Here is a 27,561-nt window from a genome sequence, read left to right as displayed (position 1 = left end):
AAGTAAAACAACATCAAAAACAAAACAGCAGTTCAAAAAATGCCCGCATCAATGCAATAACAACAGAAACTCCACAAATGAATACAGCCTGCAGTACATACAAGTTTAATTTGATAGTGTGTCTGCTGCAAGTCCATACAATGCACCCAAAACACAGACACACGGCAACGCTCCAAAACACAAAGGAAGTACTCACAACACAAACAGCAGTTTCTGCCTGGAGGACTTCAGCCCATTACCAATACTGTTCCATTGCCTTACCCTTCATTTTTTATGTGCAGAAATGAAGGTAAAGTGCATTGGGAGACTATTGTGATTACGCTTTCAGCTGACAAACTGTTTAATGTATCACACCAGTTTGTTCTTTATAACTACCTTGTCAGCAGAGCTAAGTATATTTATTTACTTTACTGATGATTTAACTCTTACATTATAGATATATTTTCATGTTTTATTACTGTATTTGCAATACACTGAACCGCACAAAACGGTTAAAGTCATCTAAGCACAAACCTGTTTTTGTATTGTGAGCACTTTGCTTTGTAGTACGCCTGTTTTTGGGTGCATTGTCTAAATTTGCAGCATACATGTTATGGACATAATCTCGTTGTTGTTGCACTTATGACAATGACAATAAATCTCATCCATCCATCCATTATGAAATTAAATTGTTGCATGTGGTGTAGGTTATGTTTGTATTCACCATGTTTGTGTTAAATTTACAAGATTTTTACAACTGAATTCATGCAATTGTTTATTGCATTTTATATGTTTTGGCCGCACCCATCTGGTAGCATAGCCTGCATCTGTCACCTTTTGCTGTAAAACACCCACTCTGGTTGAACATGAATTGGCAATATGAAACACTGGTTGCTTTGCCTCTGTCCTTTATAACTAATGTGACCAAGGATAATGAGGGTCCCAGTCATGCTTGATATCATTTTAAACAATACCGTCAGAGCACCCTCTGCTCGACAAAGTATATAATGACACCATTTCCAACAACCAAATTGTTTTTCCTGCATTGTTTATTTGGTAAATTACAAGTTTTCATATTGATAAAAATAACACTGATAATGTCATGTTTTACAATATGTTCACAAAAGGCTTATATAGGCCAGTATCATTGGCCACCAAATATATGGGCTTTACTGTACAGTAGTTGAAATATGATACCTCTGTGTTTGTGTGTACCTCTGCTTGTTTTCCCAGCCACCGTGCAGCAGCTAAGCCAAATGTGGTCCTGAGGATCAGCAGTCCAAAGGCAAACTGTAGCCCAGTGCCCCCCAGCAAAGTCTTCCAGCGCCACTGCAGCACACACAGACACACGCACACAGTATGTACGTGCATGTTTACTGGTCAAATAGTCATATGACATCAATTTTTGTGTGTATACACAGTGATAATTTGGATGCATGTATCTAACCCTGAATGGATGTTTGGAGAAGAGCAGCATTAAGAACACGAACAGCAGTAATCCAGCAAAGGACCTGAGCTGTCTGGTCCCCTGTTTGGCCGTGTCCAGTATGAGCCAGCACACCACGGCAATCAGCAGTAACACGCACATCATCCTACACACAGAGAGAGAGATATTAGTCAATGTGCTGTGTATTGTACAATATATATATTTTTGTGCCTCCTGGATCAAGACTAAGATCCAGTCTTTCACTGATTTCATGGACTTAGTCATCAGAAGTGTATCCATATGCAGTGATAATGTTGAACTTGTAGAGACATTCACTTATTTTGACAGTGACAGTCATGTCTCTAGGTCCTCACCCTTTGAGAATGAGAGACACCTAGCAAGATCTTATGGAGTCATGAGGTCCCAAGACAGATGTTTGGTGAAGCACATACTTTTGCAGGGAAATGAAGGTCCAATAATGTTATGTGTCGGACGCAGCTCGGAGAACCGACCAGCGTTTGAAGGACCCAGTATGAAATAAGCAGAGCACGGTACAAAGGCTAACTGAATTTAATACATAACAGTGATCATAATAATAATAAAAGGTGCGGTCTGGCGTGGTGCGCTCCCAGCAGCGCTAATGGTCCGGAGCCAGAAGCTGTTTCGGACCCAAGGACCCCGCCGACACCCCCCAGGTGGCCGCAACAACCGAGTCTGTGAAAGAAGGAACCATTATGTGAGTCCACACTCTACACACAGAACACTTAAAGGTGTACAAACAGCAAACACTTCCTGGCTTGATTACTGATCAGCTTCCAACCGCAGGCATGGAACATCCTGTTCACAAATCACCACCGCAGTGGAAGCTGATACATGACTAACATACAGCTCAATACAATAAGGTGTGAGGGACACCACATTTACTGACTGTATAACTGTTAGTCACAAAATCCAACGTACCTCAGGAAGTGTGCTGACGAGCGTGAGACCTCACCCTCTCCTCTTTCACAGACCGTGCATCAAACCTGGACATTCTCAGCGTCCGCTGCTGATGAGATGGCTCCCAAGACGACGATCTCACCCGTCTGGTCACAAGGTCGAGTCTCTGGCAAATGCACACTGTGCACTTCAGTCTTAAATGCCAACATACTCCAATCCCTCCAGATGCACCTCAGCTGTGAGTCCTGACGAGTCGCAGGTGATCAGGGTGAAGTCCTAACAGCCTCAGCAACACAGCCACTCAGTCCCAAATGCACGCCACCTGGGAGGAAACACAAAAGGCAAACAAACCAGCAGCCAGGCCCCCCCAGCCATACAACAGTACCCCACCCTCACGGGAAGCCTCCCGGCGACCACACACACCTGGCCCAGGAGAAACACCCCCCTCCAGGGACCATGGCTGGAAACCACGTCCGCGTTAGTCCTCCAACAGACTGGTTGAACTGGCTGCATCTTTGCCTTTGTTTCTGACAGTCTTAGCACAGGTGTGGCCAGGAGTTCCTACACCTGTGCGGTCAGCCTTTAACCAAACGTGTGATTAGTCAAAAACAAAACAACCAAAACATCCCCCCCCCCCTCCCCAGGGGACCGTTCCATCAAACCCCAGGGAAGGGGAGAAAAGAAAAACAACCCACATGTAAACACACAAACAAAAATGCCAAAGACCCCCCCCTCCTCCCCCAAACGACACGCAGGGACCAACACCCCCCAGAGGGCCACCCGCCAGCTCCAGGAGTAATAACCACGGCCGAGGTCCCTCTGGGATCCACCGTCACCCACGGGGACTACCAGCGCCCCCCAGAGGACCACTCGTCAACCCCAGGAGACGCCTCCCCACACGACCAATGGACCCAGCCCCGGCCGCCCACGGCTAGATGGACCCAACGCCCTTTCCCCCCCAGAGGACACCACAGTCAAACCCTGAGGGTGGAAACTGGGGGAGGAAAAACCAAACACAACCCCAAACCCCCCCCCCCCCCCCCCCCTCCCGGGTGCAGAGGCCACCTGGGAAACGCCCAGTACAACCTAACTGCACCCCTCCAGCAATGCCGACACTACGGCACCCCCGGCTGGAGTCAGAGGAGAAGAGAGGGCATAAAAAAAACAAAAGAAAAAAAAACAACCCAAATACCACCCATCACCCCCCAGGGGACCGTTCCATCTAACCCCGGGGAGGGGGAAACAAAAAAACACAAAAGAAAAAAAAACAGACCAACACACAGTTGTTTGGGTCCCCGTCTTTCTTTGGTTTTTTTTTTTTTTTTTTGTGTAACAAAGGCCGCAGGATCACACCCCCCAGACAAACAGTGGACAACAAAAAAAAACAAAAGCCCACACAAAAACCCACTCAAAAACACCCACAACAAATGAACCAACACAAAACAAATCAGTGAGTATACCGTCAAGCTCAACCCACATGGAACACACCTGTTCCTACTCAAGAGCTTGACGGTACCGTGATTCAGTCACCACAAGGGGGAACCAGAGTGCTAAAAATGAAAAACCCCCTTTGGTGACAAAAAACAAACGAGCTGCATCCTCGTGCGCAGCTGTGTGCAACACAACCAAAATGTGCTCAACTAATAAACGCCGGAGCTGAAACAACAGACGCTAGTAGTTACCTTTTATCCGGGGAGGAAACGGGGCTACGACTGTAGCACAGGAAGCCCAGCGACCCGTGCTAACAGAGCTCCGCCGTGCGGCGTGAACCATTACAAACGCACTCTTTGCAGCTCCCGTTTACACCTCTTATTCCGGTCGGAGTGTGACGCGAAGCTGTCGCCAGTCACACTCCACCACGACCCACGGATAAGGCACAACACAGGACACGGCTGCAAGAGAGCACAAATTAGTATCCAGTAATGGGTTCTCAAACACGCACCTTCCGGGCGGAGAGCCCCGCAACTGATCCGGATAACCACTGAACGTCTGCTGCCGCCTTCCCGGCGCGTTACCGTCTCTGCTACCGCTGGGTCCCGTGATGTTTGGCCAGAGACTACTGTTATGTGTCGGACGCAGCTCGGAGAACCGACCAGCGTTTGAAGGACCCAGTATGAAATAAGCAGAGCACGGTACAAAGGCTAACTGAATTTAAATACATAACAGTGATCATAATAATAATAAAAGGTGCGGCCTGGCGTGGTGCGCTCCCAGCAGCGCTAACGGTCCGGAGCCAGAAGCTGTTTCGGACCCAAGGACCCCGCCGACACCCCCCAGGTGGCCGCAACAACCGAGTCTGTGAAAGAAGGAACCATTATGTGAGTCCACACTCTACACACAGAACACTTAAAGGTGTACAAACAGCAACACTTCCTGGCTTGATTACTGATCAGCTTCCAACCGCAGGCATGGAACATCCTGTTCACAAATCACCACCGCAGTGGAAGCTGATACATGACTAACATACAGCTCAATACAATAAGGTGTGAGGGACACCACATTTACTGACTGTATAACTGTTAGTCACAAAATCCAACGTACCTCAGGAAGTGTGCTGACGAGCGTGAGACCTCACCCTCTCCTCTTTCACAGACCGTGCATCAAACCTGGACATTCTCAGCGTCCGCTGCTGATGAGATGGCTCCCAAGACGACGATCTCACCCGTTGGTCACAAGGTCGAGTCTCTGGCAAATGCACACTGTGCACTTCAGTCTTAAATGCCAACATACTCCAATCCCTCCAGATGCACCTCAGCTGTGAGTCCTGACGAGTCGCAGGTGATCAGGGTGAAGTCCTAACAGCCTCAGCAACACAGCCACTCAGTCCCAAATGCACGCCACCTGGGAGGAAACACAAAAGGCAAACAAACCAGCAGCCAGGCCCCCCCAGCCATACAACAAATAATTTAGGATCCTGGTGTTTCCTGTACTGTATGGTTGTGAGACATAAGACTTTTTGGTACTAGGTCTCTTTGGAGGAACCGCTGGAATGACTTTGTGTCAAACGTGTTACCTCACATTGTAAATATCACTTACAATGTGAGGTAACACCAGCTGTGACATTTTGGCCATACAATGTGCTTGTCTAGACATGATTCAACACATGGGTTCCTGAGTGTTGAGGACACAGCATGTTGTAATGTCCAAAGGTACACCCATGTTTCACCTTGCTACAGCAGATAAGAGTCGACAGGTGGGGATAAATCTGTTGTCTGCATGGGGGAGTGGTGGTGGTGGTGATGGTGAGGGGGGGCATGCAGGAGCAGTTCTGCATGCAGTGTATGCAGTGATATGTGGCACTCACAGAATTGACTTAACGTCACATTAAGTGTGTATTGCACATTAACCTGAGTATTGATGACTGCAGAACTTACTCCCAACCAGTAGGGGGCAAACAAGACTGACTTATCTCAGGTTGGCTCCTGGGTTTGCGGATTCTTTGTTTTTTTTTTTTTTTTTATAATGCCAAACATATCGGAGTGGAATATCACATCTACATCCCCTCTTTATCTGTATTAAGAGCTCACGTATCATTATTTCTGCTACCTTGGTACCTGCAAGTCCGGTACCTGTAACACATGCATTGTGTAAAACGTAATGATTGTCTAGATAAATAAATGAATTAGTCCATCCCCTCTAGTTTGTTAATGAAGGTCAAGTCAGGTGTGGGAACAACCTGGTCAAGGGCAGTTGTGAATTTATCAAGAACTGGAGAGGATTCAGTGATGTCATAAGGCACTTACAGTTGTATGCAAACGTTTTGGCACCCCTGATAATTTTCATGATTTTCCTTTATAAATCATTGGTTGCCTGGATCAGAAATTTCAGTTAAATATATCATATAGCAGACAAACACTGTGATATTTGAGAAGCAAAATGAAGTTTATAGGATTTACAGAAAGTGTGCAATAATTCTTTATACACAATTAGTCAGGTGCATAAATTTGGGCACCCCAATAGAAAAAATACATCAATATTTAGTAGATCCTCCTTTTGCAGAAATAACAGCCTCTAAACACTTCCTATAGCTTCAAATGAGGGTCTGGATTCTGGTTGAAGGTATTTTGGACCATTCTTCTTTACAAAACATCTCCAGTTCAGTCAGGTTTGTTGGTTTCCGAGCATGGACAGCCCCCTTAAAATCACACCACAGATTTTCAATAATATTCAGGTCTGGGGACTGAGATGGCCATTCCAGAACATTGTACTTGTTCCTCTGCATGCCTTAGTAAAGTTTGAGCAGTGTTTAGGGTCGTTGTCTTGTTGAAAGATCCAGCCCCAGTGCAACTTCAACTTTGTCACTGATTCATCAACATTGTTCTCAAGAATCTGCTGATCTTGACTGGAATCCATGTGACCCTCAAGTTTAACAAGATTCCCAGTACCTGCACTGGTCACACAGCCCCACAGCATGATGGAACCACCTCCAAATTTTACTGTAGGTAGCAAGTGTTTTTCTTGGAATGCTGCGTTCTTTTTCAGCCATGCATACCGCCCCTTGTTATGCCCAAATAACTCAATTTTAGTTTCATCAGTCCACAGCCAACCTATGATTAATAAAGGAAAATCATGAAAATTATCAGGGGTGCCCAAACTTTTACATACAACTGTATATCAAGTAAATTCTTTATTTTAATGGTAATTGACAAGCAATGAGTTGCAAAGTGATGGAGACCAGTAGGCAAAGACACTGGAGCACTGGATGTAGGAGAGGTGAGCCAGGCTGGCCAGTGGAGCTGGTGGTGGCTGCAGACTGTGTAAAACAGACAAAAAGACAAATTATGGTCATTCTTTCACAGGTACAAAAACCCAGACCAGGAAAACAGAACAGAATCATTGAAAACACTTGTCAGACGCCAACATTACCACTCAGTATGTGGAATGAAGTTGCGGCGCCCTCTTGTTCAGCCAAGGCTAAATAGGACGCCACTGATTAGATGCAGGTGTGCCGCAGCCGCAAGTGTAAGCCTTGATCAGCTCCACTGGTGGGAAGACACAGTGGGAAGGAGACAAAACCAGACAGGGACCAGACTGATACTCCAGACCACAACAACAGTTCCACAATGTTATTGATGTAGCAATATGTGGCATTAAGGCATGAACCCAGACCTAACCTGATTACTACTGCTTTTACATCATTAAGACCATTACATAAACTCTCCCACATTAAGTCTGGAGGCATGTGTAGTTTAGTAAATGTTAGAAATTATGACATTTTCAATCTCAGCCATGATAGGGTTTTTTTCTTTTCTTTTTTTTTTCTTCTCTCTCTGTTTGAGGTGCGGCTCCATCCAGAGATGGGTGTGGTATCTGTTCCAGAAACTGTCCTGTGCAACAAGCAACATTTCCTGTATGTTTGTTTTGTGAATTGTTTTGTAATTTGTGTCTATAGCATGACCCAAGCAGAGGGTCACCCCTTTGTCTCTGGTCTGCTTGAGGTTTCTTCCTCAGAGGGAGTTTTTCCTTACCACTGTTGCTCTGGGGGTTGGTAAGGTTAGACCTTACTTGTGTGAAGTGCCTTGAGGCAACTTTGTTGTGATTTTGTGCTATATACATTACAGGCCATTATATATTACAGGCCAGTGTCATTGCTTCCACAGTTTTCTAAAATTATGGAAAAAGGTTTTGTGACAAGGTTCGATAAATTCATTGAGAAACATCATATTTTAAATAATGCTCAGTATGGATTCAGAACAAAACATTCGACAGCTATGGCAATTATGGAATTAACAGAGAAAATATCAACAGCAATAGATAATAAGGATTATTTTGTAAGTGTTTTTATTGACCTGAAAAAAGCTTTTGATGTTATCAACCATTCAAGATTGCTTCACAAGTTACAACAATATGGAATAAGAGGGATTGCACATCAGTGGGTAAAAAGCTACTTAGAAAATAGAAAACAGTTTGTTCAGATAAATAATACTAAATCAGAATTGTGTAACATTATTTGTGGAGTACCACAAGGGTCGGTACTTGGACCCAAACTGTTTATTTTGTATATCAATGATTTTGTGAATGTATCTAATGTACTTGGTAGCATTTTATTTGCTGATGATACATTATTTGACTCTGGATCAGATATACAGAAAGTAGCACAAGTGATAAATACAGAGTTGAAAAAGTTAAATATTGGTTTGATATAAACAGATTGTCACTAAATCTTAATAAAACAAATTTCATATTGTTTAATGACAGAGTAAAAAAAAAAGATGTGTCATTAAAAATAGATGGAATGGACATTCAAAGGGTAAAAGAAACTAAATTTTTAGGAGTCATGATTGATGATTTTACATGGAAGTCACACATAAATTACATAAAAGGAAAAATAGCGAAAGCCATTGCTGTTTTGCATAAAGTAAAATATTCATTAAATAGTTATGGATTATTAACATTGTATAATTCATTGATTGCCCCATATTTAACTTATTGTGTAGAAATCTGGGGATCAACATGTACAACTTATACACAACCTTTATTTATTTTGCAGAAAAGAGCTTTAAAAGTGATTAGCAACAGTCGTTTTAGAGATCCATCTAGTCCATTGTTCATTAAGTATAGGGTACTTAAATCTCATGATTTAGTTGATTTGAAATTATTACAAACAATGTACCAAGCGAATAACAATACCTTACCATTAAACATTCAAAATATTTTTGAAAAAAGAGTAAGTAGTTATAATTTGAAAGGCATAGTCTTTAAAAAAACAAGATTCACAACCAAGATAAAGGAACGGAGTATTGCAGTGAATGGTGTAAAATTATGGAACAATCTCAATAAAGAAATCAAAGAATCAAGGTCGTTTAAATTATTTAAAAAACGTATTAAACTAGATGTATTTAGTAAGTATGAAACTATGAAATAAGTCAGTGGGCTGTGACAAAGCCAAAAATGTAATCTGTTAATGATGTTTAGAATGTTTGAAGTTTAAAATGTAATCTGTTAGGGATGTACTCTTCTACATAATGGTTAAGATTATGAAATAAGTCGGTGGCATGTGACAAAGTCATAGAAATGTAATCTGTTAAAATTATGTCGATTAATGATACTTGATATTGCAAGATTGTATTGTAAAAAAGGGGCAGAAAATATAAGACTTGTTCTTCCAGTCTGCTCCTTTTCATTCAGCGGTTTGTAATGTTTTGTTATTTCTGCTTTTCTGTTTTTTTCTTTTAAATGAATGAAATAAATATTAGAAAAAAAAATAAATAAATTGAAATTGATGGGGAAAAGTCATCTAAGGTATGCTGTATACTGTCTTTTACAGTTTGAATTGTCAGTTGCAAGCCAGAAATGGATGTAATCACAACAGATTAAGAAAAATGAAACAAGTATTCAAAAAATGTGCACTCCTGTATTGCACGTAGTCGGACCCTGCTGTGCACATCGACTGAACAGATTCTAATTTCTCACCATTGGATCCAAAACCAGTTTCTGTTGAGCAGCTCTCTCAGAGGATAGAGTTTCTCCCAAATCCAATCACCATAGCGCTGCATCATCCAATCCCAGACCAAGAACAATAGCGTCACCAGGGAGATGACCAGAAGCCCCACCGCCCGCTGGAAGTTCAAAATACATGCTGCTATCACTATAGCAACAAGGCCTGAAAAAACAAAACAAAACAAAAACAATTAAATAACATATGAGTGATTCACAGTGCAGACAATACTGAAAACGTTTATTATTAAAAGTAATGAAAACCTGGCATTTATTTGATATTTGATATTTGCAAGGACTTTAGCTGCAAAATGGCTGTTAATGCAAGATTCTACTGCCCACCTTCCTCCATAAACACTTCACTTTTACTAAATGGATTTTTACAGCAATTATTCTACAGTGTTTAGTACTGACTGCTGAGGGAAACATTTTATCTTGCATGAGTTAAATTGAATCCCTTGACACTCTATAATCATATTTGTGAATGTGCATGTCCCCTGAATACATGAAATATAGCACAGGTTTCCATCTAACCAGATATAAATCTTAGGCTTCCTTATGATGCATCTTTGACGGCACACAGCACCACCGACTGCTCTGATCACGTGCTGCAGGAACCATCAATTCCTCAAGTGTCACTGAATATGTGGTATACGAGGTCTGTCAATAAAGTATAGGTCCTTTTTATTTTTTCAAAAACTTTATGGATTTTATTCATATGTTTTTACGTCAGACATGCTTGAACCCTCGTGCGCATGCGTGAGTTTTTCCACGCCTGTCGGTGACGTCATTCGCCTGGGAGCACTCCTTGTGGGAGGAGTCGTCCAGCCCCTCGTCGGAATTCCTTTGTCTGAGAAGTTGCTGAGAGACTGGCGCTTTGTTTGATCAAAATGTTTTCTAAACCTGTGAGGCACATCGAAGTGGACACGGTTCGAAAAATTAAGATGGTTTTCGGTGAAACTTTTAACGGCTGATGAGAGATTTTGAGGTGATTCTGTCGCTTTAAGGACTTCCCACAGAGCGGGATGTCGTGCAGCGCTCTCAGGCGCCGTCGTCAGCCTGTTTCAAGCTGAAAACCTCCACATTTCAGGCTCTATTGATCCAGGACGTCGTGAGAGAACAGAGAGGTTTCAGCATTTTATCCGGATATTCCACTGTTAAAGGAGATTTTTTTAATGAAAGACGTGCAGACGGATTGCAGCGTCGGCTCGCAGCCGCCGCGACGCTCCGCCACAGGAAAAACACCTCTGTTGGAAGCCTTACGGACAAGTTGGAACATGTCCAGTTGTTAAACAATTTCTCATATACTCACTCCACTGAAAGCCATCAAAAGCCGCCTGGATTTTACAAATGGTTATCAACACGGAAGTGTTTTTCCTGTGGCGCCGCACCGCGCCGGCTGCGTCCCGACGCGCGGACCCGTCCGCACGGACCCGTCCGCACGTCTTTCATTAAAAAAATCTCCTTTAACAGTGGAATATCCGGATAAAATGCTGAAACCGACTTCTTCTGAAACTTCTCTGTTCTCTCACGACGTCCTGGATCAATAGAGCCTGAAATGTGGAGGTTTTCAGCTTGAAACAGGCTGACAACGGCGCCTGGGAGCGCTGCGCGACGTCCCGCTCTGTGGGAAGTCCTTAAGGCGACAGTATCACCTCAAAATCTCTCATCAGCCGTTAAAATTTTCACCGAAAACCAGCTTAATTTTTCGAACCGTGTCCACTTCGATGTGCCTCACAGGTTTCGAAAAAATTTTGATCAAACAAAGCACCAGTCTCTCAGCAACTTCTCAGACAAAGGAATTCCGACGAGGGGCTGGACGACTCCTCCCACAAGGAGTGCTCACAGGCGAATGATGTCACCGACAGGCGTGGAAAAACTCACGCATGCGCACGAGGGTTCAAGCATGTCTGACGTAAAAACATATGAATGAAATCCATATAGTTTTTGAAAAAAAATAAAAAGGACCTATACTTTATTGACAGCCCTCGTATAATCCTGCACTGACTTGTGCACAGTCTGGGCAGCAACACAGTCACAACTTCCAATAAAATTCTCATAAACGATGGTTTGATTTTTTTTTTTTTTTGTAAGTAACAACTGTGCTATTCCGTCAAGACACATAGCATGAAGATTTACTTTAAGTAGCGCTTCTCATTTGCAAAGGTAAATATACATTTTTGACATGTGCCTGTTGTCATGAGTATGGTGTCAAACTCATCCATTCTGCTGTTTTAACAGGTTTTAACTTGCGCTCAAACTTGTGCAAACATCCTTGTCTTGATAGTATTTGGGGAGGCACTGCTATAAAGTTTTTTTACTCAGTTGCAGTGTAATGGTATGTTCTCTCCGAGGTGTGGACAAATGCCTTTTTTCAGCTCGCAGAAGAGAACAACCTTTGCAACACTGGTCAAGTTAAACAGGCAGTGAAGTATTGACATTCCAAGATGGTCAGGAAGACCAGTCACATTCCAACACATGTAATGAGGAAAGAGTATGAAGCGTGAACGCACTATTTCTGAAGCTTCCTATTTCAGTGCCAATAAGGGGCCTATCTTGATGATCTATAAAATCCATTTGGGGCATGACTGACTCGTTTGTGCTATTAACAAGGCATTTAATTTGGGCACATAGCTGGGCACTAAGCACAAAAGAGTTGTACTTATCCTCTTCATTAGACATGGGAATAATATGAAGTAAACCAATCACAGTGTTATGTGTCATCCACTTTCATGGTGCCCATTCCATTACAGGGATTTTAATTATATATGAAATACAGCCTTTTCTCCCAGAAATATAATGATATCTGACAAGATTTAGAAATTAAAAAAATTTCCTTTGCCCTGCTCTTCAGTATTTCTAAACGTCAAACAGGCATGATCAGTGTGTTTAATGTAATATAATATTGATAAAAAGAAAATGTGAATGCAGGATATATTACAAGTTGATGAAAAAAGAAATAACTGAAAAACATGTCTGATGTATATATGATTGGCTCAAATTACAATACAGCAACTTCATGGTTGGGGGGTACCCTGGAAGAAGTGTTCCAGAGGCAGTGCTATTTTGTGAGTGGTTAAATTAATTCAACCTCATGAAACTGAAACAGGCAATTAAAAAGAATTCTGTTAGCATGATCATTTGTACCTGGTCAGGTAAGCCTGTAAACATTATACAATCAATCAATCAATCAATCAATCAATCAATCTTCATTAGCCTGTTGAATACCACAACTAATAAATACATCAAATAAATGCCCAATTCAGTCATGTGATCTTGCCTCCATTAGCTTGGCAGTGAAATCCGAATGTGTGCACAGCAATAACACTGACTTCAGTGCACACCACTGTTCATCTTCCCCTCCATGTCCAGCTCTAGTTCTATCAGTCTTAGAATCTAATGTCTTCTTTCATTTCTTACACTTTACAAATACAGTGGGAAAAATAAGTATTTGACCCCCTGTCAGTTTTGCAGGTTTTCCCACCTACAAAGAATGGAGAGGTCTGTAATTTTTATCGTAGGTACACTTCAAATGCGAGAGACAAAATCTTAAAAAAAAAAAAAAAATCCAGTAAATCACATTGTATGATTTTTAAATAATTAATTTGCATTTTGTTGCATAAAATAAGTATTTGACCCCATAGAAAAAAAGAGCTTAACAATTGGTACAGAAACATTTGTCTGCCATTACAGAGGTCAGACGTTTCCTGTAGTTCTTTACCAAGTTTGCACACACTGCAACAGGGATTTTGGTCCACTCCTCCATACAGATCTTCTCCAAATCTTTTCAGGTTTAGAGTTTCAGCTCCCTCCAAAGATTTTCTATTGAGTTCAGGTCTGGAGACTGGCCAGGCCACTCCAGGACCTTTAAATGCTTCTTATGGAGCCCCTCCAGTTGCCCTGGCTGTGTGTTTTGGGTCATTGTCATGCTGAAGACCCAGCCATGACCCATCTTCAATGCTCTTACTGACAGAAGGAGGTTGTTTGCCAAAATCTCACAATACACGACCCCATCCATCCTCCCTTCAATACGGTGCAGTCGTCCTGTCCCCTTTGCAGAAGAGCACCCCCAGAGTATGATGTTTCCACCCCCATGCTTCACGGTTTGGATGGTTTTCTTGGGGTTGTTCTCATCCTCTAAACATGGTAAGTGGAGTTGATTCCAAAAAGCTCTATTTTGGTCTCATCTGACCACATGACCTTCTCCCATGCCTCCTCTGGATCATCCAGATGGTCACTGGTGAACTTCAAATGGGCCTGGACATGTGCTGGCTTGAGCAGGGGGACCTTGATGCTCTGCAGGATTTTAAACCATGACAGCATCATGTGTTACTAATGTAATCTTTGTGACTGTGGTCCCAGCTCTCTTCAGGTCATTGACCAGGTCCTCCTGTGTAGTTCTGAGCTTTCTCAGAATCATCCTTACCCCACAAAGTGAGATCTTGCATGGAATCCCAGACCGAGGGAGACTGACAGTCATCTTGTGTTTCTTCCACTTTCTAATAAATAATCATAACAGTTGTTGTCTTCTACCAAGCTGCTTGCCTGTTGTCCTGTAGTCCATCCCAGCCTTGTGCAGGTCTACAGTTTTGTCCCTGGTGTCCTTAGACAGCTCTTTGGTCTTGGCTATGGTGGACAGGTTGGAGTGTGATTGATTGAGTGTGTGAACAGGTGTCTTTTATACAGGTAACAAGTTCAAACAAGTGCAGTTAATACAGGTAAAGAGTGCAGAATAAGAGGGCTTCTTAAAGAAAAATTAACAGGTCTGTGAGAGCCAGAATTCTTGCTGGTTGGTAGGGGGTCAAATACTTATTTTATGCAATAAAATGCAACTTAATTATTTAAAAATTATACAATGTGATTTTCTGTATTTTTTTTTAGATTCTGTCTCACAGTTGAAGTGTACCTATGATAAAAATTACAGACCTCTCCATTCTTTGTAGGTGGGAAAACCTGCAAAACTGACAGGGGGTCAAATACAGGCCAATAGCTTTAGCAAGTGTTATATCTAAAGTTTTTGAAAATATACTGCTGGATCGCCTGAGCCATTGTATAAGTACAACTGACGATCAGTTTGGATTTAAATCAAAGCTGGGGACTGATTTATGTATTTACAGCTTGAAGGAGACAGCACAGGCGTATCTCAGACAAAATTCATCTATGCTCTTAGGGTTTATTGATGCATCCAAAGCGTTTGACAGAGTGAATCATTCAAAATTATTTGTAAAATTAAAGCAAAGGAATGTGCCCAATAGTATTATAAGAATACTTGTTTACTGGTACTCTTGTCAGAAGATGCAGGCTAAGTGGGGAAGTACCATCTCAGCCTCATTTTGTGTCAAAAATGGCATTCGCCAGGGGGGCTGTTGTCCCCTGCTTTATTTAACCTGTATATGGATGAGTTGTCCAAGCACTTAAATCACTGTAAAACAGGTTGTATGATTGGTAACAAACTGATCAATCATTTCATGTATGCCGATGATCTGGTCGTCCTTTCACCAAGCAGTGCTGGTTTTCAACAGCTGCTGAATGTCTGCTCGGATTATGGGCTTGAATGTGATATTAAGTATAATGCAAAAAAGTGTACTGTACTTATTTGTAGATCCAAAGAGGCTAAGGACCTTTGTTTTCCAGACTTTTATTTGTCTGGACAAACACTAAGAGTCTGTGGTGACACAAAATACTTGGGTCACTTTATAACAGACAAGCTTTGTGCTGAGGATGATATCAATCGCCAGCGCCGAACACTTTATGCCCAAGCCAACATTTTGGTGAGAAAATTTCACATGTGTACAGAAAATGTAAAAATCCAGCTGTTCAGGACCTACTGCTCACCACTCTACACAGCACAATTGTGGTGCAAATATAGGAAGATGACATTACAAAAACTTAAAGTTGCCTATAATGATGCTTTTCGGATTTTATTGAAAAGGCCCAGGTTCAGCAGTGCCAGCCTGCTGTTCTGTCAGGCACGTGTCAACTCATTTGATGCGCTGATGAGAAATCTAATGTACAGATTTGTGTGCCGGTTAAATGATTGTAAGAACTCCCTTGTACAGACTCTGGTGAGCCCCTATGTCTGTTCTGTGCGTTACCAGTCAGCTCTGTGGAAGCACTGGTACAATAGGCTTTTATAATTGCATTGCTTGTGTGTTATTGTCTGTATTGTTATATATATATATATATATATATATATATATATATATATATATATATATATATATATATATATATATATATATATACGAGGTCTGTGAGAAAAGTATCTGACCTTTTTATTTTATGCACAAAATATATGGATTTGATTCATATGTTTTTACATCAGCCAAGCTTGCACCTTCGTGCGCATGCGTGAGTTTTTTCACGCCTGTCGGTTGCGTCATTCGCCTGTGGGTAGGCTTTGAGTGAGCACTGGTCCACCCCTCTCGTCATTTTTTCATTGCGAGGAAATGGCGGATTGATTTGGGCTTTGTTCCATCAGAATGTTTTCAGAAACTGTTAGAGACAGGCAGCTGGAAACCATTCGGAAAATTCACATGGCTTTCGGTGAAAATTTTATGGGCTTCACAGAGATTAAGGAGTGTTACTACCGCTTTAAGGACGGCCCACAATGGCGCACGGCGCGCCGCACTCCGACCCGTGATCGACAGGCTGAAACGACCATTTCATTTCTAAACGGATGGCTGTATGGATCCGGGACCATCGTGTGCAGTTTCTCTGGTTATCACAAGAGCTGGACATCAGCCATTTTCCAGCAGATTTCACTTTTAACAAGAGATTTTGTCATGGAAAGCCGCGCGGAGGCTTCGCACGTCACGACGGATTCGTTGATGGAGCGAGACAAAGAACACCTCCGTTTTGGAGTGTCAGAGGACAAGTTGGGACATGCCCAGCTCTCCACAATTTCTCTTATACTCACTCGACTGGTAAGCCACTGAAAGCCGAGATAGGCAATCACTCAATTCTGAGGAAAAAATGATGGAATCATGAAAAACAAAAGAACGCTCCAACACAGCACTAGTATTTTGTTGCGCCACCTCTGGCCTTTATAACAGCTTGCAGTCTCTGAGGCATGGACTTAATGAGTGACAAACAGTACTCTTCATCAATCTGGCTCCAACTTTCTCTGATTGCTGTTGCCAGATCAGCTTTGCAGGTTGGAGCCTTGTCATGGACCATTTTCTTCAACTTCCACCAAAGATTTTTAATTGGATTAAGATCCGGACTATTTGCAGGCCATGACATTGACCCTATGTGTCTTTTTGCAAGGAATGTTTTCACAGTTTTTGCTCTATGGCAAGATGCATTATCATCTTGAAAAATGATTTCATCATCCCCAAACATCCTTTCAATTGATGGGATAAGAAAAGTGTCCAAAATATCAACGTAAACTTGTGTATTTATTGATGATGTAATGACAGCCATCTCCCCAGTGCCTTTACCTGACATGCAGCCCCCATATCATCAATGACTGTGGAAATTTACATGTTCTCTTCAGGTAGTCATCTTTAGAAATCTCATTGGAACGGCACCAAACAAAAGTTCCAGCATCATCACCTTGCCCAATGCAGATTTGAGATTCATCACTGAATATGATTTTCATCCAGTCATCCACAGTCCACGATTGCTTTTCCTTAGCCCATTGTAACCTTGTTTTTTTCTGTTTAGGTGTTAATGATGGCTTTTGTTTAGCTTTTCTGTATGTAAATCCCATTTCCTTTAGGCGGTTTCTTACAGTTTGGTCACAGACGTTGACACCAGTTTCCTCCCATTCGTTCCTCATTTGTTTTGTTGTGCATTTTCGATTTTTGAGACATATTGCTTTAAGTTTTCTGTCTTGACGCTTTGATGTCTTCCTTGGCTTACCAGTATGTTTGCCTTTAACAACCTTCCCATGTTGTTTGTATTTGGTCCAGAGTTTAGACACAGCTGACTGTGAACAACCAACATCTTTTGCAACATTGCGTGATGATTTACCCTCTTTTAAGAGTTTGATAATCCTCTCCTTTGTTTCAATTGACATCTCTCGTGTTGGAGCCATGATTCATGTCAGTCCACTTGGTGCAACAGCTCTCCAAGGTGTGATCACTCCTTTTTAGATGCAGACTAACGAGCAGATCTGATTTGATGCAGGTGTTAGTTTTGGGGATGAAAATTTACAGGGTGATTCCATAATTTATTCCTCAGAATTGAGGGAGTCCATATTTTTTTCCCTCTACTTGGTCTAAAAAAGTAACCGTTACTGACTGCCACAATTGTTTTTCCTGATTTCTTATAGTGTTTCTTAAAGCCAGAAAGTTGCCATTTGAAATGACTTTAGTTTTGTGTCATGTCTGTGATCTGCTTTTTTTCTACAAAATTAAATAACTGAATGAACATCCTCCGAGGCCGGTGATTCCATAATTATTGCCAGGGGTTTTACTACTACTACTTATTTTCCCCACTGTATTACAGAGCTTCATTTTGTGGTTTTTGGTGTTTGTCTTGACTGAAACTTTTCACACATGAGCAATCATATCTCTGTAAACAGATACACATACACATAGACAGAGTTTACTAAAACAGAGAACCAAAACAGAATGTATAACAGGTTAGAAAGAGATACTAAGCTATGTCAGGCTGGAAACGTTTGCGTTCAACCAAAATGAAATGAAATACACAATGCAGGAAGTGACTGAGTACCTTCAAGCCTACATGCACCAGGCACACAGTGTTCTGTCATTTAGAAAGTGGCAGTTAAATTCAGCTGGCAGTTTTCATAATGAATTAATCTGTACCAGCCTGTCAGAGTACACCTGAGGATAGTAACCACCAAAACACCAAGAGATAAAGCAGTAGGCAGCAACAGTGGTTTTGCATTATTCCATAAATGTTTACTTTTATTTAATTTTATGTTTTCAAATCAGTTTTCTTGTGTGTACAAGCAGGGTGTACATGAATCACTAACCCACTTATGTAAGGTGTGTGTGAGTGTCATGTACTATCAACACCACAAATACACCGTGGTGGATGTTAAACCATGTTTTTTTTTCCTGGTCTAACCACTGCTGTCAGATCATATTGATGCACCAGCAACGTGCGTGACCACACTTTGTTTTTACACCAACACGGCCACGAGGGCAGAGATATATAAATTCTACTCAGTATTCAGATGACAAGGGTGCTGGATGTGAAAACGGCAATTGCGTTGTGAGCAAAATACAAATAATACTTGCATTATGCCTTGTGCCGGGTGGAAGCTAGTGGATAAAGTTTAAAATCCTGCCATGTTTACAAGTGGCAAACCATTGCTTTCTACCTTGTGATTGTGAAAAAATGAATGTCTGCATGCTTTAACACCATTTAACCACAGGAATGGTTAAAGACAACATGAACAATGAACAAGCACTGTGGCTTTGACACCACCCTATCATCCAGACTTCGAAGGATCAGACAGTCATATGACTCAAACTCTTTAAGGGGAGTTACTCATATACTCATTTGAAAGAGTGTTGACACAAGGATGAGGATTACTGAGGTCAGTAGGGGTCAGACCATTTCCTTTCAGCTGCCCCAGGGCAGGTTTGCTTCTTTCTGATAGCATCAGGGGAGGAGGAATTGCAAGGTGGTCTGGAGAATAAAGGACAGAGACTGTCGCAGCAAGAGAACAGCAAAGCCCAAAGGGGGAAAAACATGTTGGAAGACATCATAGCCCTGAGAGAAGGTGAATTTCATGATCTCTAAATCTTCATATTGTGACACTTTGTCATTGGTGGTGCTCAACAATAGATGAACGTAACCTCTGATGATGATGTGATGAGTGGGTATACTTGAGTGGTGATGTGAGAAGAAGTGACCATGGCAGTTTGCCCATACTAACACAAAAAATGGAAGAAATGAAGTGTATTGCAAATTCTCCCACAAGACTCACAATTCAGTGTCATAATTGACATCAGCCACGTTCACAATCCTAAACACATTACACCAATAATCACTGCAAACGAATCAGACGTAAATACGAGGGCTGTCAATAAAGTTACGGTCCTTTTTATTTTTTTCAAAAACTATATGGATTTCATTCATATGTTTTTATGTCAGACATGCTTGAACCCTCGTGCGCATGCGTGAGTTTTTCCACGCCTGTCGGTGACGTCATTCGCCTGTGAGCACTCCTTGTGGGAGGAGTCGTCCAGCCCCTCGTCAGAATTCCTTTGTCTGAGAAGTTGCTGAGAGACTGGCGCTTTGTTTGATCAAAATTTTTTCTAAACCTGTGAGACACATCGAAGTGGACACGGTTCGAAAAATTAAGCTGGTTTTCAGTGAAAATTTTAACGGCTGATGAGAGATTTTGAGGTGATTCTGTCGCTTTAAGGACTTCCCATGGTGCGAGACGTCGCTCAGCGCTCTCAGCCGCCGTCGTCAGCCTGTTCAAGCTGAAAACCTCCACATTTCAGGTTCTATTGATCCAGGACATCGTGAGAGAACAGAGAAGTTTCAGAAGAAGTCGGTTTCAGCATTTTATCCGGATATTCCACTGTTAAAGGAGATTTTTTTAATGAAAGACGTGCGGACGGGTCCGCGCGTCGGGACGCAGCCGACGCGACGCTCCGCCACAGGAAAAACACCTCTGTTGAAAGCCTTAAGGACAAGTTGGAACATGTCCTGCCTGTTAAACAATTTCTCATATACTCACTCCACTGAAAGCCATCAAAAGCCGCCTGGATTTTTCCTGTGCCGCCGCACCGCGTCGGCTGCGTCCCGACGCGCGGATCCGTCCAAATCCATATAGTTTTTGAAAAAAATAAAAAGGACCGTTACTTTATTGACAGCCCTCATACATCTTTTAAAAGCTTTAACATCTCACTAACCTCTCCCTGTTTCTTCAGTTCCCCACCTGATGCTCCCTCCGCTGCCACACTGCCACCAGTTGGTCGTTGTCTGCCTCTGGGGATTGGCTTTGCCCCCTGCCTCCTCCAACCAGCAGGACTCAAGATCATCTTGGCTCATCCAACTGCCATGACGGGGACTGAGGCCAAACCAAATTTATAAATCTGTACTCACTTAAGTAATAAATCACTTTCTTTTTGGCCCTTCACACATAGTGCGAATTTGGTCGATTTGCGCATAAAATGTGCATGAAGCAGGAATCGTATGCAAAGCGTGTAAAATCGGAGCTGCCTCCAGTACCTTGTACACCTATTGCTACAACTACGAGGTCTATTAGAAAAGTATCCGACCTTATTATTTTTTTCAAAAACCATATGGATTTGAATCACGTGTGATTACATCAGACATGCTTGAACCCTTGTGGGCATGTGAGAGTTTTTTCACGCCTGTCGGTTACGTCATTCGCCTGTGGGCAGTCTTTGAGTGAGGAGTTGCCCATCCTCTCGTCGATTTTTTCATTGTTTAGGAATGGCTCAGAGACTGCTGCTTTGTTTGATCAAAATTTTTTCAAAACTGTAAGGCACAACTGAGTGGACACCATTCGATAAATTCAGCTGGTTTTCGGTAAAAATTTTAACGGCTGATGAGAGATTTTGGTCTGGTAGTGTCGCCGTAAGGACAGCCCACGGTGCCTGACAGCGATCTGCGCTTCGAGGCGGCAGCGTCTCGCTGTTTCAAGTTGAAAACTTCCACATTTCAGGCTCTGTTGACCCAGTAAGTCGTCAGAGAACAGAGAACTTTCAGAAGAAGTCAGCATGAGTAGTTTATTCGGACATTCCATTGTTAACGGACATTTTGTAATGAAAGAACGTGCGGGCAGAGTCGCATGTCGGGCCGGACTCAACCGCGGGGGGTCGCGACAGGAAAAACACCTCCGTTGGAAACCTTAACGGGCAAGTTGGAACATGCCCAAGCTGTTAAACAATTTCTCAGTTACTCATTTGTTGAAAGCCATCAAAAGCCGCCTGAATTTTACAAATGGTTTTCAACACGGAGGTGTTTTTCCTGTCGCGGCGCACACAGATTTGCCGAGTCGTCACGGAAACGACTCGGCGAATCTGCGCACACGTCTTTCATTAAAAAATGTCCTTAAACAGTGGAATGTCCGCATAAAGTCCTCATGCCGGCCTCTTCTGAATCTTCTCTGTTCTCTCATGACGTCCTGGGTGAATTAAGCCTTAAATTAGGATGTTTTCAGGTCGAAACAGGCCGACGATGGCGCCTGGAAGCGCTGCGCGACGTCCCGCTCCGTGGGAAGTCCTTACAGTGACAGAAACACCCCATAATCTCTCATCAGCCGTTAAACTTTTAACCGAAAACCAGCTAAATTTCTCGAATAGTGTCCACTCGGATATTCCTCACAGGTCCAGAAAAAATTTTGATAAAGCAACGCGCGCCGTCTCGAGCAGCGTGTGAAACAAAGGAATTCAGCCGAGAGGGCTGAACCACATCTCACTCAAGGCCTGCCCACAGGGAAATGACGTCACCGACACGCGTGAAAAAACTCACGCATGCGCACGAGGGTTCAAGCATGATTGGTGTAATCGCACATCATTCAAATCCACTCAACAAAAATATAAACGCAACACTTTTGGTTTTGCTCCCATTTTGTATGAGATGAACTCAAAGATCTAAAACTTTTTCCACATACACAATATCACCATTTCCCTCAAATATTGTTCACAAACCAGTTTAAATTTGTGATAGTGAGCACTTCTCCTTTGCTGAGATAATCCATCCCACCTCACAGGTGTGCCATATCAAGATGCTGATTAGACACCATGATTAGTGCACAGGTGTGCCTTAGACTGCCCACAATAAAAGGCCACTCTGAAAGGTGCAGTTTTATCACACAGCACAATGCCACAGATGTCGCAAGATTTGAGAGAGCGTGCAATTGGCATGCTGACAGCAGAAATGTCAACCAGAGCTGTTGCTCGTGTATTGAATGTTCATTTCTCTACCATAAGCCGTCTCCAAAGGCGTTTCAGAGAATTTGGCAGTACATCCAACCAGCCTCACAACCGCAGACCACGTGTAACCACACCAGCCCAGGACCTCCACATCCAGCATGTTCACCTCCAAGATCGTCTGAGACCAGCCACTTGGACAGCTGCTGGAACAATCAGTTTGCATAACCAAAGAATTTCTGCACAAACTGTCAGAAACCCTCTCAGGGAAGCTCATCTGCATGCTCGTCGTCCTCATCGGGGTCTCGACCTGACTCCAGTTCGTCGTCGTAACTGACTTGAGTGGGCAAATGCTCACATTCGCTGGCGTTTGGCACGTTGGAGAGGTGTTCTCTTCACGGATGATGCGAAGGAGATGTGTTGCACTGCATGAGGCAAATGGTGGTCCCACCAGATACTGACTGGTATCCCCCCCCCAGTAAAACAAAACTGCACCTTTCAGAGTGGCCACATATTGTGTATGTGGAAAAAGTTTTAGATCTTTGAGTTCATCTCATACAAAATGGGAGCAAAACCAAAAGTGTTGCGTTTATATTTTTGTTGAGTATAGTTAAAAAAAATAATTAAAGTGTCAGTTTCTTATCTAATAGACCTCGTATTTGCGCACACCAGCAGCTGAAAGACAGAGTGTGCACTGTGCAAGCCTGAACCCTCTCGCAGCAGGTGTCGACCAAATTCCAGGTTACACACACGAACATCTAAACCACTTGCATGGCACTTAGAAAATGTGTGGCCAGTCACACTATCATCACAAAAACAGTCAGCAGATGATCACTGTCAAGGTGGATGTGAAATTTGTCTAAGTGCCCCATGACTGTGAAGTTGCCGAGTGCACATGTTGCGTGCCAGAGTGTTGGCTTCCCCCACAACACGTGTGCTTTGCCTGCTCTCCCCCACAACACATCTGTGGTTGTGGTTTGCCCCCCCCACCGCAGGCAAGGCATCTCTCATCTGATCACAGAGTGACATCTTGGTCTGTGCGCTGACAGGACAGGGGGCATGGTTGGCTGCCCACAGCTGTTGCAACATCTCCGGTTTTGGACATCATGGCTGCAGCACACGTCCCGTGTTTTGATGGACACGCACGTGTGTGTGCTTGTGTGGAAATACATAAAAACATATATCGCTTTTGTGATGGGAGGAGAAATGGGCCATCAGTCCATTTGGACACACAGCAGGCGATCTGAATGTCGCAAGTCGGGCCCTGAGGGCTGTGAGCAGCACACCACAGGACCAGGACAAGCCAACAGTGCAACAAATACATCATTTTCAGTCATGTATCAGCAGAAATATGCCGTAGCAAATGCTGTTTGGTCAGTTATGACAGCTTTTCTCTCTTTTTTTAGAAAATATATTTATCTGCTTGTTGATTTTAGCCATTTCATGCACTTGTTACAAGACAGTGATTGTAGCGCAGTGGTAAAGTTTCCATCTGGTAATCAGAGTGTGCGGGTTTGAATCCCGTGACATTTGTTTTTTTTTTTTTTTTTTACAAACTGTATTTAGAGTTTTTCAAAACAGCATGAAGACAGACATACATATAATCAACCCCCCACCCCCGGGCTCTTGGAAAAACAAAAAAACAAACAAAAAAAAGGGAAAAAAGGGGAAAAGACAGGAGCTCTCTGGACAGGATCTCATCAAGTTTACATCAAATAGATGACAGTAACTCAAACAATCTGTTCATTAGGTGAGTTGGTGTGTACATTTCAGTCAAGTGATTGCCGATTACAGCCAAAAGAGAAGCTCTCAACATATTCTATGAAGGGACTCCAAGTCGAGACAAAACCCCTGTGAGTCAGACGAATTTTGTGCCTTAACTTCTCCAAAGATAGGAGGGAAAGTACCTCCTTTAGCCAGTGTGAAAAGGATGGGGCATGTTTTGCCTTCTAGTTAAAGAGGATAAGTCTGCGGGCCATCAAAGAGGCAAACGCCAATGCGTCTGACTGTAGGCTCGTGAGTTTGCAGGTCAAGGGAGGTATGCCAAAAATAGCTGTATGAAAATCGGGGGCAATTGTCTGTCCACAGATAAGGGAGAGCACCTCAAATATCTGTCTCCAATAATCAATGAGAGAGGGACATAGCCAAAACATATGTCCAACTCTTGCAGGACGGTGATCGCACCTCGGGCAGCCAGCGTTTACCGTGGGAAAGATTCTTGTTAGCTTATCATTCGAGTAGTACAGATGATGTACTATCTTAAACTGAATGAGCCCATGGCATACGCACAGAGAGGAAGTATGTATAGTATATGGGTGAGACCCTTTTGCCACGCACCCTCTGAAAGCCCCACCCCCAGGTCTGCCACCCATGCAGCTTTTGTTCTGTCTCAAGATACTTTATTCAATTCTAGTATCATTTTATAAATTATAGAGATACGTTTCCTGCCATAGGGATCTAATTCTAGGAATGTATGTAATTTACTTCTTGGTGTCAGGTGTGGAAAGGAAGGAAACATCTTCTTTGAAAAGCTACGACTTTGGAGATATTTGAAAAATTGAACTCCAGGTATGTTATAATTTAATATTAATGCTTCAAAGGAAGAGAACTTGTCATCTGGGAATAGATCCATGAAAAAAAAACAGCTCCTGTTCCTGCCAAGACCGAAATGCACTGTCCAGAATGGAGGGTGTAAACAGGTGATTGTCAGCAACTGGGAGGAATCCACAAGCCTCCTTCAAACCAAAGTTTTTCCTAAACTGAAACCATATCTTAAGTGAGGATTTAACCACTGGATTTGACAGTTGGGGATCGGGGGTACACGACAAGGAAGAAGCAAGAGAGGGTAATGGGTTGGACTGAAGTTCCATCCGAGCCCAGTCTGTGCCCTCTTTAGTTCTGTATGTATAAGTCCAGTGTAGAAGTTTTACTATATTGCCTGCCCAATAATAAAAAACAAAATTAGGCAGTTCAAGACGCCTCGCGTCCTTTGACACCTCTAAGAACTTCTTTTTTATCCTGGGGTTAGAACCCCCCCAAATAAAAGATGAGACTGATTTGTCCAGTTGTTGAAAAGCAGTTTTTGGTATAAATAAAGGAATCATTTGAAATATGTACAGAAACCTGGGCAGAATTGTGATTTTAACTATATTTATATGGCTTACTAATGAAATGGGTAGTGACAACCATTTTTTTAAAGTCCTCTATTGTTCGTCCCAGAACAGTCAGAAAGTTATTGTCGTACAGTTTCCTCATTGAATGTGTGACCTTGATGCCTAGGTACATAAAAGCATCCCTTTCTACTTTAAAAGGGAAGATGGAGTAGTCCTTGTTGGTATCATTGACTGGAAAAAGCAGGCTTTTGGAATAGTTGATCCATAATAGCCTGAGAGGCTACCAAATTTGTTCAGGATGCATAACAGTCTAGGTATGGACTCATGAGGGTTTGATGTAAATAATAATAAATCATCTGCATAGAGTGACACTTTGTAAAGTTTACCACCCCGCATAATACCTGTAATAGCATCCTCCTCCCTGAGGGCTATAGCAAGTGGCTCAATTGCCAGATCAAACAGGTAAGGAGAGAGACTACATCCTTGTCGGCAGCCTATATAGAGTTTAAAGTACTCTGAAATTAATGTGTTTGTCCGTACTGCAGCCACTGGTGAGGAATACAATATTCTGATCCATTTTAACATTGATGAGCCAAAGCCAAATCTTTCCAAAACCTCCACTAAATAGCCCCATTCGACCTGGTCAAATGCCTTTTCTACATCTAACGAGATTATAGCCTCTGACAAGTCAGTTGGGCATAGGGTATAAAGTATATTCAGAAGGCGACGCATGTTAGAAAAAGATTGTCTGCCACAAACAAAACCACACTGGTCTGCATTAACAATAATTGGCAGTACAATCTCAATACGGGAAGCTAAGATTTTTGTTAGAATTTTATAATCACAGTCCAGCAGGCTTATCGGACGGTAGGAACTGCAGACTAAAGGGTCTTTATCTTTCTTAAGTAGCACTGATATGATTGCCTGTGTCATAGTTTTTGGTAGTGTCCGCCGAAATAGAATATCCTGATATAGTTTGTGGAGAATTGGTGCAAGTTTAGTTGCAAATTTTTTATATATTTCAATAGAGAAGCCATCAGGTCCTGGAGCTTTGCTACTTGGCATGGATTGGATGGCACACAGGTCTCTATCCATGTCTGCACGGTCCTCTGGGGAGATTTTTGGTATAGTCAACTTATCTAAAAAATTTGTAATTTCAGACAGGTCCTTGGGTGGTTCTGAGCTGTACAGGGTAGTGTAAAACTGCTTTAACTGTTTATTTATATCTTCTGGGTTAGTAGTCACAACTCCTGGATCTGTCCGAATTCAGGGATGGTGTTGGCTACTACTGATTGCCTGATCTAATGGGCCAGTAACTTTCCTGCCTTTTCACCATGTTCATAGAAGGTCTGTTTAGCCCTGAAAATCAGTCAGTGGGCCTCATGTATCAATGTTGCGCACTTGTGGCGTAAATTTACGGTGTAAACTTGAAATATACCAAAGTCACTGTGACATGTATCAAGCAGTGCGCACCTGCCCATTTCTGGCGTACGCCTGACGTGATCTTGATAAATGCGGCAGGTGGAAACGATCGTAATTATAATAAACATGCCCATAAATATTCAGACTCCGCTTCAGACACACCTTCATTTTACGACATGGAAGCCGGGAAGATGGCAAAGAAAAAGAACTCCACCAATCACGACGCGTGCCAATAGAGCGTCAAAAGCAGCCGTCGTATCAATTGTTTTGTAGTATATAATCAATAAAGTGTTACAGTGGTCCCTCATTAATCACTGGAGTTACGTTCTAAAAATAGCCTGTAATACGCGAAACCGTGACGTTAGGCAGCGTTATTTTTTACAATTATTATAGACGTTTCAAAGCTGTA

General features: G+C 42.5%; 1 protein-coding gene across 6 annotated transcripts in view; it reads right to left on the bottom strand.

Annotated features, from left to right (window-relative positions):
- Window positions 1–27,561, bottom strand: part of LOC117510649 (solute carrier family 28 member 3-like) — a 53,936-nt gene that overhangs the window by 16,856 nt on the left and 9,519 nt on the right. For all 6 annotated transcript variants that reach the window (XR_004560780.1, XM_034170440.1, XM_034170442.1 and 3 more), the window contains 3 exons: window positions 9,758–9,947; window positions 1,427–1,571; window positions 1,195–1,308 (listed from right to left, as the gene is read on the bottom strand). Coding sequence is in view for 5 of the 6 variants with exons in the window: in XM_034170440.1 (XP_034026331.1) it covers window positions 1,195–1,308; window positions 1,427–1,571; window positions 9,758–9,947 (449 nt within the window). In the remaining variant the exon portion in view is untranslated. The remainder of the gene's footprint in view (window positions 1–1,194; window positions 1,309–1,426; window positions 1,572–9,757; window positions 9,948–27,561) is intronic.

Source organism: Thalassophryne amazonica, chromosome 5, assembly GCF_902500255.1.
Source record: "Thalassophryne amazonica chromosome 5, fThaAma1.1, whole genome shotgun sequence".
Taxonomy (NCBI): Eukaryota; Metazoa; Chordata; class Actinopteri; order Batrachoidiformes; family Batrachoididae; genus Thalassophryne; species Thalassophryne amazonica.
The sequence above is the reverse complement of the archived record's forward strand: the minus strand, read 5'-3'. Positions and strand labels throughout refer to the sequence as shown.